At 38.3% G+C, this 18,936-nt stretch overlaps 1 protein-coding gene across 1 annotated transcript; it reads left to right on the top strand.

The window, feature by feature from the left end:
- Positions 1-1,232: 1,232 nt before the first annotated feature.
- LOC104461566 (zinc finger protein basonuclin-2-like) lies at positions 1,233-18,707 on the top strand (the record flags this gene model as incomplete). Its single annotated transcript, XM_010073200.1, has 2 exons — positions 1,233-1,335; positions 18,472-18,707. Coding segments are annotated over 2 exons (339 nt in total), but the record flags the coding sequence as incomplete, so codon positions are not given.
- Positions 18,708-18,936: the final 229 nt, after the last annotated feature.

An 18,936-nucleotide genomic window follows, 5' to 3' on the forward strand; every position in this document is an offset into this window, starting at 1 on the left:
TGGGTGTTAATTGTTTGGAAAAGCCAAGAGCCTTCATAATTCTTCAGTATCTCAGTGGCCGTAGGTACCAAGCACCCTTCCCCCACCTTAGCCCCCAAGTAATCATTGATTGCATCTAAATCTATAGAGAGATCTTTTCCTGGCAGCTCTGGTAGTTACAGTAGATTGTTAATCTATGAATGATCAGAATAAGCCTCTCTGTCTCAGAAATCTCCATGCACATTACATCTAAATGCATGCCATAAATTTATTAGGAACAGTTTGAAGTGCATGGGTCATCTTCTACACTATTTAAAAACATACGTCTGCTACACATTTAAAAGAGTGCTATTCCATTTATATTCACTTTTCTGTGGACGTAGCTAGCCCCTGTCAAAGTAAACCTGTGTAATTTTTGAAATAATTTTTAAAAGTCAGATGAGATAAGGTGTATTATGTAAGCAAATTTTAGATCTCTGCATGGGACTGGAGTTGTAGCATCCCTGCTTTGAAATAGTTTCACCTTTTGCAAAACAGAGAAATACATGTTTGACAAGTAGGGAGTTCTAAGAGGTAAAGGGTTGTGCCTAGATATTGGAGAGAGTGATAGATGTAAAGGAAGGTTACAGGATGTTTTATGAACCAGCCTTATTCTGGCACCTTGATCATTTTGTCCTATTTTGGGATAACACATGAAATCCATTATTCCTTTCTGTAGCCAAGTTATATCTTATGTGAACCCCAAAAAGGAAACTTAAGGAAAACCTTTAGATACCATGGGGGAATGGGAAAGAGATCTGTGGTTTCCCTTTTTGTATGTTTTTATTTCCTCATTTTACTCTTGGTTTTAATCAAACTGATATGCTGCTATGGTAAGACATGACCAGTAAAATTTTCCTTCAGGCAGTTGATGCAGAACCAGGAAATTTGTGGAACACCTACAGAATCCTCATCCTACTACCTTTTTTTCCTGAAGGAAATAGAGCAATTCTCCTAAAGACTTTAGGAATGTATTCATCTCCATGGGACAACAGACTGTGTTATTATTGAATAAGCATTTTGGTTGTCATTGCTCAAGGATACTCATACATGTTTTTTGAAAGAAAATTGATCTCTAGTTAAAAGAATGAGCAATGCTTTGAATGTTTGAAGGCTGGTTTTCGCTGTACAATTAATACCTTTCTAGCCCTCACAATAGATTTGTACAAGAAGGAAGAAAGACATTAATCCATGTTTTCTGTTTCTTTTTCCAGGCCATCCGCTGTACACTGGTAAATTGCACATGTGAGTGTTTTCAGCCAGGGAAGATTAACCTGAGAACCTGTGATCAGTGTAAACATGGCTGGGTGGCACATGGTAAGAAATGCCTGTTCCGGGCTTGTCTTCTCTAGCCTGTTCATCTTTCACAGTGTCTTCAAATATTAAGTGTTGGGGTGATGCAGACAGCAGTGACATCTATTTGTCTGTACATGCATGTGTGTGCACTCTGGGTTTGTGCATGCATGTGCATTAACATCATTTTTTTACAGCAATTTCTAGGATGGAAAAGTGAAGAGTCTGTTATTCTGGAAATAGCTTCAAGTGTCACTGGGGTTCAACAGCTTGTGTGCAGCTCAAAATAATATTCTAGCATCCAGGAAATAATGTCATTCTTGCAGGGCTTAGCAGAAAGGCAGCGGAGTTTGTATTGCAAAGAAGCGTCATCCAATAAGTCACTGAGCTTAATGGAAATTCAAACATACCAATGTCAAACTTGCAGAGCTGGGATGTCAGAATGAAATGAGTGTGTGTTATATGGCTCAACAAAAGGGTGCATGTGTGATTTGTGAGTTGAACCTCTCTTCCCATGTTTAAGTAGCTGAAGAGAGAAAGAAGGGATTAGAATGCACAGATCCTATATAAAGGCATCAAAATACCCTTCCAATAGACCTTCCATTTTATTTATCCTGTGCTATTTTGTGTTCTTGTGTTTTTTCTTTCTTGACAATCTTCATTAAGCTATGCATGAGAGAGAAAAAGAGAGCTCTATATGCAATTAGAAGGCAAATAAGGAGGATACCTAAAATGATTTAATGAAAAAAAAAACCAGCGAGGGGTGAGGGGAGAGGAAAGTTGCTGTGTTTGCAGAAGAAATTAGTGTTGGAGGTTACTTCTCATGGTCGAGGCTACTGGCACCTAAGCAAGCACAATCTTCATTCCCCACTTCTGCCAGACATTTAGTGGGGTATATTCTATACATTTTATTTTATTTTTGTGAGACCTGGGGTGGAAGCTTAGTACTTCCCTCCTAAGATGCACTTGGTCTCTGTTTATTTAGTTCATGTTTGTGTGTATTTGTGCCTGAGCATGCTGACACATGGCAAGTGTGAATGCTCAATAAATTCAACAGCACAGACTGACAGATAAGTTTTTAAAACATTCACAAAATGGAAATGAAAGCAGGAGTGCAGGTACCATGCAGTCCTCTGTCACTGCATACAGTGGGCCTAGGAATATCCTAACAACAGCAGTCTGGTAGCTGGTTGCAGATTTATTATATACTAGAGTCTTTAGGGATGCAGGTTTGTTGTTTTTTTTTTGCTCCTCTTAATTCCCAGAAAGGTACCTTCAGTCACAGTATAACCAGACTCACATTTCTTTTAAGGATTGCTAAACCTCACAAAATTTCTGTAGTTCGGGCATGCTTCAGGCTTTATGTAGAATCAGCACCTGAGGTTTTGCTGATCCGTAGACAGGGAAAACTTGTCTAGCTATTTTCCAGGGTGTACTCCTGTTGAGTAATAGACATTAGGAGTTTAGCACTTAGATCCTGGCATATGGGCATCCCACATTTTCTTTTTAACCAGTACGTCTTAGAAGAGTGTGATCAAATTTTCCAGATAAATTCTTCCCTGTGGGGTGGTTGAATTCAAATCAGAATACGTGACAGTAATCTGAGATTACCACAGTGTGTATAACAGAAATGTCTGCTCTACAAATCCAAAAAGTTAAAAAGGTGAATGTGATGATCAGGGATACACCACCTCCTCCCATACCTGAGTGCTTACCATTCTAAATAGAAAACTTAATACAGCTATATATTATTAGAAAGTGTTTGTTTTACTACTGCACCAAGTGAAGAATGCTCTGATTTATCTTTTTTGTAGTATGGTTTGTGTACGTTGGTCTGGAGTATTTACATTTTATGGCAGAGCAAGACAAGTCAGATATGTTTCGTATACATACTCAAAGCAAAGGCTTATAAATTACTTCCTGGAGACTATGATGCATCTACTTAAATTCTTGATCTTTGCTGTTTTCCAGGATTTTGAGGGTGGCATTCAGTAGACTGATCAATTCATTGCACTGTAGCACCTACATTTCAAAATGACTGAATCAGGTTGCTGTTCAGAAATTATTTTCTTTAAACTGTTAGCAGGCTACTTTCAGAAGTTGTTCCTTGAATGCAAATAGTATTTCCTGCTGCTTTAATTAAAGGGTTTCCTTCTGATTTTTATTAATGAATTTCAACTCAGCTTCTTGACACATGATGTAGTGCTTTACTGAATGTCATTATCAAAGAATAGGTGTTTCCAACAGGAAGTACCCTGCCTATTCCGTTCTGATAACCTAGAATCGTAATTAACTGAATAGATCAAAAATAGCTTAGAACTGCAGTCTTCTCATGCTGTACTTGACTAATCTGTGCAGAGCTAATTCATGTTAATAACTGCCATTTGAAATCTTGGAATTCTTGGAGTGAGGAGGAAAGGGCGTACAGTCACCACAGTATGATTTCACTTAGCAAATGCCGGACTGTTTTCTTTTTTTCTGCTTCCATTGTCTTTCTCATGTTTTTCCATGCTCACCTAAAATGAGCTGCACACATCTTGAAAGGAAAGGTTTTCTACAAGTTCAATTTCTTCCGTCTGGTGTTGCCAAAAGTAGGATTGTCCATATATGAACAGATTCATCAGAGGGGTTTTTTTGTGGGAAGATAAATGTTTCTATTGGCAAAAGTTCAGCTATTGAGTTTTGACCCTGCACTGCTGGGTAATCCTACCATCAGTGTTTTTAACGCTTAAGCCAAAAGCTGCATAGAGCATAGCAGCATTCTCTGGTACTGCTGTGCATAATGGAAAATGGGTTATTGCTAGTGTGAATCTCTGGGTATTTTAAGGGATTTGAATAACTAGACTCTTTTAATTTGTCTTCAGCTGAAGCCTAGCTTTCATATTGTCAGCTTGGGCAGGAATTTATCTTCTAACTTAAAATATAAATTATTTAAATAGGATAAGACATTTCCTAGGCCTCAGGTAAACAAGTGACAGTTTGATGTTTTTCCTGCTATTTTATTTTTAATGGTTAGGATATTTGGTATAGTCCATATGGTGAAAAAAATAAAATTTTATTAAAATCTTAATAGCAAAATTTTTTCAAGGGGAAAAATTGCTGTTTTCTGGCTTTTAAATAATGTATGAGTAAGATGACTACAAAAAATTAAGACTTACATGAGTGCCTGAATTGGTTTCATCTCCTGGTATTTTTGTTTTGTTAAAACAAAATAATATATTATGAAGACCGTAGTGACATTTCACTAGCACCAGCACAAAAATCACTTACGCAAACTTTACTGGAAATAATGAAAAACCCACTTTATTTGCTACCCACTTCCCCTTGCAGAAGTGTCTTAGCCTATGAGGAAAGAAATTAAGCAAGTCTGCAGTAAAAAGATGTTGATTTAATTGACTTTGCATTTTACCTTGTCTGCTTCTCATTGATGTCAGAGTAACAACTACCGTACTGCTAGCAGAAATACTGTTATTATACCTAGTCCAACAGATCAAAAGACTCACTGCAGTATCAATGGGAAATACAGTCTACCCTCTCTCATAACCTTTTTGCTCTAAAAAGATGTGCCAAGGTGACATATGCCACAGTGGACTAAAGCCATTATTTATGACATTAATTCTATTTGTCTCAGTTTCAGTAACTTGGACTTCACAGTGATTGAAAAAAACCACAGTATAATATTAGTTTGTCTGAAATCATTGTCACCTTGTTTCAGAGAAAGTCAGAAAATTAGAAATACTAGTTCTCTTACCCTCAGAATGATAGCTGGTAAAACTCAATCACACAGCAGCGGCGTGTTTTTCAGAAGTTTTTGGTATACTGTGCATTCTTGGACTAGCTGAATTTCACACTGTTCAATCTACTCAGGGAAGTGAAGTATCCTGTGAACATTTTTGATGTCTTCCTTCTTTTTTTTTTTTTTTTTTTCTCTTTCTCTCAGAGAAAGCTGATCCTTAGCCCTGTAGTGATCCTGATGTCTTTTCATCTGTTTTATGCCAATAGGCACAGCTTGGGGCTGGGCTATTTATTCAAGTAGGCCTTAGCACCTGTCTGAGGTATGATGAGGCCACATGCGGCCCCGTCTCCAGTCCAAGACTTGGCCAGGCCTTTTCTCTGGTAACTTTGACATTAAGTTCCTTTTGTTTTTAATGAAAATGACATTAACTAGTAGATTTTGGCATATGGGGCGAATCCATTACTCTTTCTCAGTTTAAAAGCTGTCATCCAGTGAATACCTAATGCTCAGAGACTTGCTCTGTGGGTTACCCTTTCACCTTGTGAAGGAAGTTTTCTGCTGCCAGTATTTATATAATGCATGTACTAGCTTGCTGTAAATGAGACTAACAATGAAAACAACAATCTCCACTAGAAAATGGAAGATGCTCTGTCATAAAGTCAGATGCATGGCATGACTGGGATTTCTTCATTCAGAATTGTTGAGCTTTCTGAATTTCTACATGATAGTTCGTGAAATTGTCAAATAAAAGAAACATTAAGTGAAAACAAAAGAAAGGAAGGCCAGGTGTAAACAAATAGAAAAGAAAACAACTGCATCTCTCCCTCACCCAGAAGTGGCTCAAAGGACTTGGTCCAGGAAGAAGGTTTAGATTTTAAATGTGAGCTGCATAAGAATGAGGCAGGAAGGAAGAGGAATGCTATGTTGAAGTGAAAATCAGCAGACTTCCTATATTCACTATTAAGTGAAAGCAATCCAGGTCTGCAAAGTCGAAGATCATCTCTAACCATACCAAACCAAACCAAAACATAACAAAACAAACCACACCACATCACTGATTTTATAGTCCCTCTAAAAGCCAGCATAAGAGCCATGTTCTTTTTTACTTAAAAACTGAGATAGTAGAGAATGAATACTAGAAAAGGAAAGGAGAAATGTAATCCTATTATTATAGTTTACTGGTAAAATGGTAGGCTTATTTTTGTGTTGTTCCATAGGATATAAAAAATAATCACAATTTTAGCATACCAAACATACTTGTTTTCCTTCTATTTAGTTTTTTAATTCTTTAGAATGGTTTGAAATTATTTGAGAACATCATAGAATTAATTTTTTTTAGCTACACAGAGATTTTTAGCAAAGTAATTATCTACAATTCATTTATAACAAAGGCTAGCTCTTCATGGCTTCTAAAGTAAAACTATTTTAGATCTAGTCTGGCTTTTCCTGTCTTGTACTGACAAAACCATTTTAGTCCATCAGTTATAACTTCCTTTTGACCCTGAAGGCTGAGGCATAGTTTTCATTACTCAGTTGCTTCCAAGAACCTTACCTGATTAACATTCATTGCTGGTAAACAGTTTTTAAAGTTCCCACTTCTTCCTTTGCCATCTTTTATTGCTTCCCTTTGGCAGCAAAGAGTGGCCAATGAAGCACAGAGAAGATGCACTCTGTTATCTTGTGAGTAATCTTACCGAGTATCTGGTTTTAAAGCCTGCAACATTTGTAGGAATGATGTGATATAGTGCTTGCTTTGGGTTGCATTGAGATCACCCTTAATACAAGTCAAGCTGAGGTAAAAGCAAATGAGAATATGCAAGTATTGTGGTATCCAAGACAAAGAATATTGTTTCAGAGCTTTATAACCCACAATTGACAGAAAGGAAATAAACTTTGTTGTCCTAAGATCAAATAAAAAGTCTTCATTTCCCATCCTTGTATTCAGCTGATACTTACATAACCATACGGTCCAGGGTTTAGTCCTCATGCAAATTTGACATCCTCAGGTGTTGAGTAAGGTTTTCCCTACTGGTAAACCACAGTCTCTAACTTGCATATGTTCACACTCCCACCTCATTGGATTTCCCTGGGGGACCATTCAGATCAAAATAGTTTTCCTCTTCTTCCCTGCCACCCTGCCACCCCCTCATCTTGATGTAATCAAGAAGTGGTTAGACCTTTCTCCCTCTCCCCAACTTCATTGTCTCACAGCCCTGGATTTGAATATGCCAGTGTCCCTTGGATGTGGTCAGGTGAGATTATCCCTGACCAGACATTAAGCGGTCAGCTAAGGACTGCTCCAGTGCCTGGTAAGCCCTAAACAGACCATGACCTGTTCTGAAGCATGGTGCCCTTTTTTGCTGGGTTGGGCTATATTCATGTCTCAGAGTGAAGCCCTTTCTCATTGTGAACATTTTATTCTCTCAAAAACTTTTAATTTACTAATCACACTTTGTACTGTGACTGAGCTGGCATGAATACCATCAGATACTTATTGTCAACTCTGAAATACATGTAAGACCACTTTTATAACTATGATCTCTCTTGACTAGCTAAAAAATGCCCAGGGAAGTGTAGACTAAAGGTATTTCAAAAGTGCAGGTTATTCTGATTTGCTGCCTGTCATTATTGACTTTACATTTTACAGAGAAGGCTTCATCCCATTTAGTACAGCCATTACCATAGGATAAAATGCCAGGAGAAGTCTTGGACAATGATGTCTTACCCTGTCTTCCAAAGAAGAGAATACAGTAAGGAAAAATATAGATTTGCTATGTGCAAGATGGAGCAAAGGCAATAAAAGCAATGATTTTTAAATTAGCACTTGGAATTCCTCTATCTGGACATAGCAGAGGCTGCTTTTTGGAGAGGTCATCAGTGAAACCCTTGATCTTGCCCCCTTAAGTGTGGTTACAGGAGGTTCACTACATGGCATAGCTAGCTTCTGATAGGAGTAAAAGAGTGTCTGTTGCTCGCTGGTTGGCTCCCAGATGAGCAGGACAAATTCTGTGAGACCTGAGAGTGCAAATCACTAATGGATTTGTGGGGCAGCAGTGGTGGACTTCTGCAATATACATCCACCGTTCTCCAGGGTGTTTAGGTGACAGTGCCTACTTGTCTCTTTTAACACCTGTGCTGCTGCACGTGAATCGCTGTGGTGTGCTAACCACTTTATCATTTTATTACACTTTATTACATCATAAATTTTTATATCTTCTTAACGATCCTACAAGAAGCTTAATTGTTTGTAGGAATATCTTAATTAACTAGAGTTCACTAGGTTAAACAGAACACAAATTGAAAGAGCTCTAAATGAAACAAACCCTACCAGTCCATTCCATATAGCTTCATAAGGTTAAAATGGTATTTGACTGCAAGAATAAAAAATTAATACTGCTTTCAGATGTTACAAAGCAACATTAATACCATGGGTAACTTTATCTCAGCTTTCTGTTTTGCAAATGTGAAATTCCATGGACAAAACTTTTTTTTTTTTTTTTTTTTTTTACATACTAGGAAGAATTTCAATTTGAGCTGGAGCATTATGAGGAAACTTGCCCCAGATTAACGTAGAAGACAATAGTGTTACTTTATTATCCCATTTCCATCTGGATTTTAGAAGTAGAAAAGATAATACAAGAAATGCATGACATAAGTCTCAAAGACTTCTCTAATTGTATTCTAATGTAATACTGTAAATTTTTCTGAAGTATACTTAACAGGAACTTTGTGAAATGGTCAGAGTACATGAACTGGGGTGGGAAAGATTGATATTTATGAATGGTAGAACTAGCTGTGTGAACCTGTCTTCCCAGGGTCTGAACGTCTTAAGCTGTAAGCAGCTCTAGGAGAGCCGGTTTTCTTGGGAAAACTGAGGTGGTTGAGCACGTGTGGGAGAGCTTTCTTAGGCTTGAACCAGAGTTACACCCTAGAGTGAAACACCACCCTGGTCTTGGCTTGCCTTTGCAAAATGCCTCTGCAACAGAGTACTCCTTCCAAACAGAATGATGATAACAGGTGGGCAGTGCCTGTTACATTTTCATTACAGTTTTCAAGGCTGCATAAAAGATCAAATAGACTACTTGGAGAAGTGGCAGAATTTCCCCCACTGTATATAGCAAAGACTCAGCTTGTCGGGGACAGAGATAACCTGATCAGAGGCCCTGCTTTGGATAGAAGGCTGCACCAGACAATCTGCAGAAGTCCCTTCCAACTTAGACTTTCTGTGAATCTGTGACTCACAGTTAATGGAATTTGAGGTGCGTTTGGATTAAGATGGAAATCCTCCAAATCCAGACCACAATCCAGGACTCCCAAATGTGCTTCTGTCTCACTGCATATAGTATGTCAACCAGATGGTATTAGGACCATTAAGATACATATTAACTCCTATCTCTCCATTATTAAGGGAGAGAATATTTTTAAGAAGGTGTTAATGGCTGATGGGAAGGAGGCACTTGGCTTTGGAGACATGAGATAAGAAAATTGAAGATGAATGACTAGTCAAGGTAATAGAAAGAGATACATTAATTTAGTGGCTTCCATTGTATACCGTAGGTTTCAACAATGACATTGTCAATCCATGTGTCAAGGAGCAGCAAAAGTGGAGCTGCCCAGCAAAGAAGTCTGAGCCAGCAGTCAAGGACAACTCCAGCATTGGCCATGCCTGAACCATAGGCACAGTTCCTCGAGGTCTGATCACAGCAGACAGAACCAGGTGCTAGTAACTGGGTCCATTGACCACCTCAGACATGCCAAGGAAATGAGTCAGGTCAAGGGTCCATTGAGGGGCTCCAATCAGGAGCAGAAAGAGGTGGGGCCAGAGACAGGGCTGGAGACTAGGCTGTAACGTGGGTCTGAGGGTCATCTAGAAGACAGGACTACAAACAGGCACACGTACAATGTACCTTAGGTAGGGAATGAAGGTCCAGGCCCGAGCTCTAGTAAGGAGCCTGGACCCATAGACTGAGAATGCTGTGTGGAGATCTCTGGAGAGGCTGGTCAGTGCAGTGAAGGCCAGCTGGTGCTCTCATGGCCATGACACCATGGACCGATCAATAGTTGCCATCTCCAGTAGAGGTGACAGATGATACCAACATACACAAAAGCACCTGTGTGTTGAGATGCTCACGTGATTAATCCACATGTGTTCCTCCATCAGGTAACCATCGGTTTAGAAGTCCTCCTTCACGTAGGCACAAATGCACGCACTGAGAGGACTGCAAGGTCCAAATCTCACAGAAGAGAAGAGGGTCTGTCTGATCTTCCCTGCCATGGTCCCCATAGTCAGGTGTCTTCATTCATACAGGATGTCCATGCAGGAAGTGCCTAGTAGCATGGATGTTTTCCTGAGAACTTGGAATGAAGGTCCTTTACAGCTTGTTCCTTTGAACACATTAGCTATTGACAAAAGGAGGGAGAAAAAGCCTACCACTTTATTTATTTAGTTAAGGGGTCAATTCTGAATTAAAAACATGTTCATGGGGTACCACTACACAAAGTTAGGTCTATCCTTCATTTTCAGGAGAAAGTGTTTTGGGGTTTTTTTTGGTTTTGTTTTTTTTTTTTTTTCACCATAATCATGTTTTCCACTATTGAAGGGAAAGTTTTTGTGGAGAAAGAAAACATAAAAGAAAACACCTGTCTGGCTTGCAGGAATTGGCCAGGGAGGCTGTTTTCCTGACAGGCCAAAAGCAACCAGCACAGGGCCCCTTTAAAAAAAAAAAAAAGTCAGGATTTTTTTTTTTTTTTCCCTTTTTCATGTGAGCATTGGCAGAAACCCTGACAAGCAGTTCTTCATATTTTATTATGTTCTTGTCTGGCAGAATCTCTGTCAGGCAAAAACCTTGTCAGCGGAAAACCTGTCGTAGGATCAGAGGAGACAAAAACAGGTGTCACAGAGGCAGTCAAAACTGAAGGGAAAAAAAAAAGATTAGGCTAAAGAGAGAAAGGCAGACAATTACATTAATGCCATTGCTTTTATCTTATAGATGTGTGTTATTATCTCGGGGTGCTGAGTGCGCAATTGCCTCAAAGAAAAGTAGACAGGAGACAAGGGGAAACTTGATAGTTATTAACTGAAGAGGCAGTGTGTCAAAGCTGGATGGGGTTCAAAGTTTTGCAAAGGGATAAAAAAAAAATGCAGACAGCAAGCAGCATCTGTGAACAAACTGTGGTTCTGCTTTCGGCTACATAAACCTAGTAGCAATCTAAATGTTTCAACTTGGAATCAGATCATAGACAGAAAAATTAATGAAAGTTTTAATTCAGACTTTTTTTAATAACATTTATTTGTGTACATGCAACCGAAGTGCTGGGGGGGGTTTTGATCTGTTTTAAAAATGTTGTTAGAGCATGAGGCATGGTGAGGCATGAAGACGTTTATCAGTTTACTTGCTGTGTTGTTTGGGTTTGAAACACCTATTATCAACACACGTTTAATTTTAAAATGCTATTAAAAATCCTTCTACTAAGTGTGAACATCTGTACATGCAAGCTGTAATTAGAAGATCACATATGTGTCCCTCTGTCACGGACTAAATACATTTGGTGAATGGTTTCCATTATTAGCTTTTAAATACAGTAAAAAGGCAGAAGGAAAAGTTGATTTTGCATATGAATTGGAATATGCTTTACCTACTCTCTTTCCATGATCTTTTGAAATCCACAGTGTCTTAGTGACCATTTCTCTCCTATGTGGATTAAACTGTGAAAGGGATGAAGACAGAAGTGGAATGGAGATCACCAAAGGATGCCATGTTGTAGCTGGAATTTATACCCAGATGGATTCAGGACGTTCACCCCCTCATATAAATCTTGATGTCCCATGATGTCTGCACTTGTGCCAGGGGTGAATGGGATCATTTCCTATGCCATGAAAATATCTGAGCCATTTAGTAGACACTGGCAAGTTTTCCTGTCCTTCTAAGCATGCTATTTTTGAGGAGCAATTTTTTTCCACCAAAAAAATGCAGCACATCATTACACCATGTTACAGGTGGTATTAAATCTGCATCCTGAGGGAGGCTAGCTTAGACCTCTTATGACTGCAGTAGTTTGCCTTTCCCTCCAGCATTTTAGTCATTCATAAGCTACCTTCCATTCTTGAAAGCATTTGTTACTTCTTTTTCTGTAGTTGATGGAAAAGAAGAAAATGTTGAACTCTGAAAGTTCACGTTCACCGCTAAAATCAACAGCAAACTGCAGTGCCCCACACTGACATTAATAATATTGTCTCTCTTTTACCATACTCAACATGCCATTGTTGCAACAGTGTTATGGAACCTTTTTATGTTGGTATTGTATAGTTAATCTGTCTGGTAATCGCAGTTTCTCTTGCTGCAGAAAGTGGCCCAGTTATTTAGATTTAAAAAAAAAAAAAAAAAAAAGTCTGGAAAGCTCTCTGTTATTGTCTGGACACAGACTACATAGAATTTATTTTTCATTTTCCTACTGACCTTTGAACAAATCTCATAATCTGGAAAGATTATGATGTTTATAAAATTCTGTATTGTCATGTGTACGTGTGTATGCACTCCAACTGTATCCCTCTATGGTAAATTAGAGAACTGGCTGGAGAACATGCAAGAAAATCTGGAGAGGGACTATTGCAGATCCCAAATTTAAAACTGAAATGGAATGCGATCCATAATGTCCTGTACATTGCAACCTACAGAATCTTCTCAGTGGTGTTCTGAGATACACAGCCAGGCAAATCAGCTAAGAGAAAGGGTTTCACTAGACCTTTTCATCCCTCTCTAGGATACCTAAACATATGTCTAGAATCAGGAAATTAGCAAGAGGCATGTGTATTTACAACTCAAATTGCATTAAAACTAGAATATTTAAGATTATTTTATATTCAATAAAGGCAAAATGTCATGCTTTCATTGTAGCTATGCAAAAAAAAATGAGACTTCTAAAGTACAAAATTCATCACTGCATACTTGTATTTGTTTTGCTTAACAAAAATTGAATCCACTCAGAAGAGTGGCTTTTAATTTGGTTGATCTTGTCCAGTGCATGTTGGGAAGGAAAGGGTCTGAGGTCATTGAGTAAATTTGCATAGCTGAGCCTATGAACTGGCCACAGTGTAGATGAAATTAAAGATTTTGTCTTTATTTTATGTCTTTTGATAAATTGAACAAGTATTTGAGCCTTCTTTTAATGCATCTTTTGTACTAAATTTCTTTTGAGTTACAGAGGGTCCCAAGACTCCAGTAAAATATAAATGGTGAAGTAGATGTCCAGTCCCTGTTTTCCTATATTAAAAAAACCACAAAAACCAACACAAACAGAATATAAAAGTTCATTCATTGGTTTGTTACAAATAAGTCCACAGTTTTTTTGCTGGAATTTTGCATAACAAGAATACTGGAGGCTGTAATGTGAAGACTGACATTGTATCCATTTCAACGTTCTCTTTACAATTCAAATCTGTATTGCAATCAGCAGAGTCTCTGTAAAATCTAGGGGATGTTGTTTACTCTTCAGGACGGTAAAGAGTGGATAAGCCAACATGGGGAAGTTCAGGCTTAATATTAGGAAGCATTTCTTTACTGGAAGGGTGGTCAAACACTGGAACAGGCTCTTGGAGAGGTGGTTGATGGTCCATGGCTGTCAGTGTTTAAGAGGCATCAATAATAAGCTTTAACTCCTGATCGACCCTGAAGTGGTCAGGCAGTTGGACTAGATGTAGGTCTAATATTCTAAATTCTATACATGATTATGATGCATACTTGATACCTCAGAGTTAGGTAAGAAAACCAGTACTGAAATGTTCCTAATTCCTGTACTAATTATCCAATTAGTCATATTTGGGTGTTGAAGGGAATATTCTGTAACCTCTACTTCTTCATCAACCTTTTTTGCCCCTCTTTTTTAATAGTTTTTAATAGTTAAAATTTCTTAAACAAGTACTTAAAATTTATAATTCACCACAGAAATATTACTATGGTGTATGTTGTCATAGTAAAACACAAAGGCATTTTTAGGCTGTTCCACAAAAAATTTGATTACTCAGCAAGTATGTGATTTTAAAATCCTTTAGATCTTTTCTTCCTCTGTCAGTGCACAGCTTTACTGCACACATGGAGGTGAAGAATATCAGACTATTGGTGCAGTGCTAAGAATTGAATTGGGCTGTTAAAAGGTGGCCTTCTTAGTTAAGCACCTGGCTGAACCCATGATAGCTGATTGTGGAAAACATTGTGCAGGTTACGACAAAAGAGGCACAAACATGTTGACTTTTCTGGGTGAACTTTTGAGCTCACTGAAAGTGTAAGAAGCTTCAGTAATACCTCATGCTGCACCAGGAAGGGACTCAATGTGTGGTTTATGATGTTCAGTCACTGATATCTTCTTAATAAGGACACATCTGTTTATGTCATTTTTCAGGTATAATAAAGCTCTTTTTTTTATATAGCATGTTTCATCTTGAAGTCTCGTAAGCACTTATGAAATCATACACTGCCACAGGTACTGTTGAATGTATTCATTTGTGAAACACAGCATTGTTCACTAGCATATAGAAATTGAACGAGTAGTTTAGAACAGAAAATGGTGAGGAATGTATTATCCACATGAAATGGGCAATTCAGGACAGCAGAATACAACTGTCTACTCTGAGGTCTGGCAAAAAGGCTAAAGTTAATACTCTTATCCTTATAGAAAAAAAAACAAAAACAAAAACAAGGAGACTTAGGTCCTTCTTCTATCTCTTATTTGGAAAAGTATGTGTCTAACAACATAAATGGCCTCTTGAATACACCTAGAACACCAGCATTAGTTAATTAATGATACCAGAGGAGAAATCATTTAGAAGTACTACAGAAAGCAACTTCTCCCTGTCAGCTGTTTCCTTAGCAATCTCTTTTAAAGAAAAAAGATAATTTTTATAAATTACAAATTATAATGAAAAGTTTAATTCTCCTGCCAACTGCAAGGGGTTTCAATAGTCAGTGATTTGAAAGAATTTCAGATGCTTACCATGCTATTATTTCTCATATGGGTTCAAGTGCATTTTCTTTCTCTTCATGTGCAACTTTCTTGGTTTTTGTTTTTTGGTTTTTGTTTTGTCTGTAGCATATCTGTCTTTAGTTTGCAAATGTTCTTACACACCCATGCAAAAATATATGCTTTCAGTGCAAATGTTGACTTGTACTTCAAAAGGATAAAAATCACTGCTTATTTGTTTATTATATAACGTGAAGAATAAGGCCACAAATCAAAATTTGAGATAATTTCACTGTCACTTGGAAAATTAATCCAGCACCAGACTAACTCTTATTGTGTGTGTGTTTATGCTGAGAAACGGATGTCTGTAGGTGATATTGCTTGAAAATAAATGTTGCAGATAAGTGGAATAGCACAAGGTATCTTAGGAAAAATTCTGTCTGCTGGTCAAAGAGTGTGCTTAGTAATTTAAAAGGACCCTTTTTATTTATTTTTTCACTTCTGTTCCATCTCAACCTTTTCGAAGCTATTATCATCAGAGTGGTCACATTACACAAAGTCCACAGAGTTTTGTAATCTCATTCTACCTATTAGTTTTATAATCCACCCAATAGTCTTTAGATAAAGGCATCTTACAGTCATTCTGACTTGGGCCAGAGTAGAAGCATGACCTTAAAATCTTCAGCAAGCCAAGGCTTCTTTATCTGGTAGAACTTGCTTTGCCTCACTGCTGGCATAGGGTTACTGTTAAGTAACAACAACCAAAACCAAATATTAATATATATTAGAAATACAGTATGATGCAGTGATTAAAAAGCATTGAGTATTCAAAAATATTAATTCAGGTCTTGACTATGGTCTGAATTGTTTAAACTTGGAGAAACCATTTAACCTCTTTGGACATTATTCTCATTCTGTAAGACAAGGTAGAAAGCTCAAGATGATCCAAATTTGCTTAATTATTTTAAGGCTGGTAGAAGGTGTTACGTGTATTAACACTGATAATATTTCCAGTGTTCTTATTGTGAGTAATAGTGGTATTTTTTAAAAAAATACTATTCTTTTACTTTATTTTACTCCTTCCAAATGATTGCTCTGCCCCCCAGGTACACATATATACATATCAGCATACAAACAGCACAGCCTGCACAGTAACAAAATCCATTTTCTAGGCTTTTCTAGCTGAGTACTTTGATAACACATATGTTATGGTAGTAACAAAGTAACCATGTTACAAAACTATTGTACACGAAAGGGGCAAAAAAAAAAAAAAATAAAGTAGGAAAGTATTTGACCTGTTTAATCTTCAATCAAATCCCATTAATTAGACTTTGTAAATAAAACAGGCCCACATCATGAAGCCTATATAGCTCAAGTACTTTAGAAGAAGAGCTTTTGGAAGAAAAATCTCACCCTTCACATTCTGCAGTATAAATGTCCTGTGGAGAAACACAGGACTGTAGTCCCTAGGCTTGCCAATTCCTTATCTTTTTTGAATGTTAAATAAATATTTAAAGCTATTTATTCAAAGTTGACTTAAGCACTAGAATAGGAAAGATCAGACAAATCAGTTGCAAGAAATGAAGTATGAGGAAACCAGAACTCTTTGACAAAGTATTCCTTGGAGTAAACGTGTTGAATGAAGCCAGCCAGTAAATGATAAGGGCCTTTGCGCTCTGGATGTAAGAAAGCAATTTATCAAGAGTACACGAACTCTCCGGTGACCATGAGCCAAGAAGAAAACAAAGTACAAGAGAAGTCCCTATAAAATTATTTTAAATGCTTAGAAAGTTTTGTTTAAAAAAAGTAGTGAGAAGCTTAGGTGCTGCAACATAGTCCATAAAATGGAAAGAAAATTAAATTTAAACATTGGTACTCAGTAAAGTGCATGATGACTTATGCAATTACATCATATTTAACTTCACAAGGGGATAAGAATTACCTTCAACCTGAAAAACTCCCCTCCCCTCATCTCTATATTATTCGCATCACAGTGAATAACATGAAATTCACACAGAAGTGTAAAGCAAACTAGCCAGCTGAAGCAGCAGTGAATTCATGGTAGAATTTATGGTAAATCAGGGGACTAATTTTTAACATGTTTAGAAGGCTGGGATTTAGGGTGTATCTGTTTTCTTTTTTTCCCCTGGAGGTTAAGTCCCAAACCTTTAACAATCCCAATCAATTCTGCATAGCTCAGTCTTGGTCATCAAGTAATCATAAATTTTCTGTAATTTCTTTTGAAATTTTGTATATTGTGGTCTCTGGGGCTCAGCTGAGCACCCTTCTAGTGTAGGAATTAAAGTTAATTGTGACCTTCGGAAACAAGACCTGTATCGGACTGCATCTGTGAGAAAGAATCACTCAGTCATGATTGATGTCCTGCAGGGGTCCATACTGGGACCAGCACTGTTTAATAACTTAATGACACAGGCAGTGGGTTCAAGTGCACCCTCAGCAAATTCACAGATGACACCAAGCTGAGTGGTGCAGTTGACACGCCTGAGGGAAGAGATGCCATTCAGAGGGACCTGAACAAGCTCAAGAAGTGGGCCCACGTGAATCTCATGGGGTTCAACAAGGCCAGGTGCAAGGTCCTGCACATGGGTCAGGGCACCCCACAGTATCAATACTTGCTGGGGGATGGAGGGACTGAGAGCAGCCCTGCAGAGGAGGACTTGGGGGTACTGGTGGTTGAAAAGCTGGACATGAGCTGGCAATGTGCACTCACAACCCAGAAAGCCAACCAGATCTTGGGCTGCATAAAAAGAAATGTAGCCAGCAGGTTGAAGGAGGTGATTCTCACCCTCTACTCCGCTCTGGTGAGACCCCACCTGGAGTTCTGCATCCAGCTCTGGAGTCCTCAGCACAGGAAGACATGGACCTGTTGGAGCAGGTCCAGAGGAGGGCCACTAAAATTATCATAGGACTGGAGCACCTCCCATGTGAGGACAGGCTGGAGAAGAGAAGGCTCTGAGGAGGTCTTACTGAGGTGTTTCAATACTTAAAGGGGGCTTATAAGAAAGATGGGGTCAAACTTTTTAGTAGGTCCTGTTGTCATAGGACATGGGGTAATGGTTTTAAACTAAAAGAAGGTAGATTTAGACTAGATACACAGAAGAAAATTTTTACTGTGAGGGTGGTGAAACACTGGAGTAGGTTGCCCAGAGATGTAGCACATGCTCCATCCCTGGAAACATTCAAGGTCAGGTTGGTCAGGGCTCAACCCGATCAGGCTGCTCAGCCCAATCTAGTTGAAGCTTATTGCAGGGGGGTTGGACTAGATGACCTTTAAAGGTCCCTTCCAACCCAAACCATTCTGTGATTCTATGATTCTATGAGTCTTCCAGGTGATATTTCTCTGGAAAATAAATGCATCAGCCAAATTCAATGTGTTTAGATAATTCTTTGGGATTATTTTCTTGGCTTTCATTTAGCTCTTTGCTTATGTTTAACCCCTTTTCTTTCAGCCTTGGACAAGCTTAGTACTCAGCACCTCTACCACCCAACCCAAGTGGAGATTGTGCAGTCCAATGTTGTGTTTGACATCAGCAGCCTGATGCTCTATGGTACTCAGGCTGTGCCTGTGAGACTGAAGATACTTCTTGACCGACTCTTCAGTGTACTGAAGCAAGAGGAGGTGTTGCATATTCTACATGGCTTGGGCTGGACACTCCGAGACTATGTTCGAGGTTACATCCTTCAGGTAGGAAATAAAGCAAAGCATGTTTCAAACTCAGTTAACTGATTTTTAATTATTTTTTTTTTTTTTGTACCGAGGTAGTGACTGTGCACACAAAGAGGTAGAAGGATATGAAGTAAATTTAGTATGGCATGTTGAAGACTAATGATGGTGTTGGCGAATAAAATATTCAATTTTTCCTAAGCTAAAAAATGCAGGTTCCTTTGTACTGTAGTATTTATCTGTACTTGGT

This window comes from Pterocles gutturalis, unplaced genomic scaffold (assembly GCF_000699245.1).
Source record: "Pterocles gutturalis isolate BGI_N339 unplaced genomic scaffold, ASM69924v1 scaffold6547, whole genome shotgun sequence".
In the NCBI taxonomy this organism is placed as follows: domain Eukaryota; kingdom Metazoa; phylum Chordata; class Aves; order Pterocliformes; family Pteroclidae; genus Pterocles; species Pterocles gutturalis.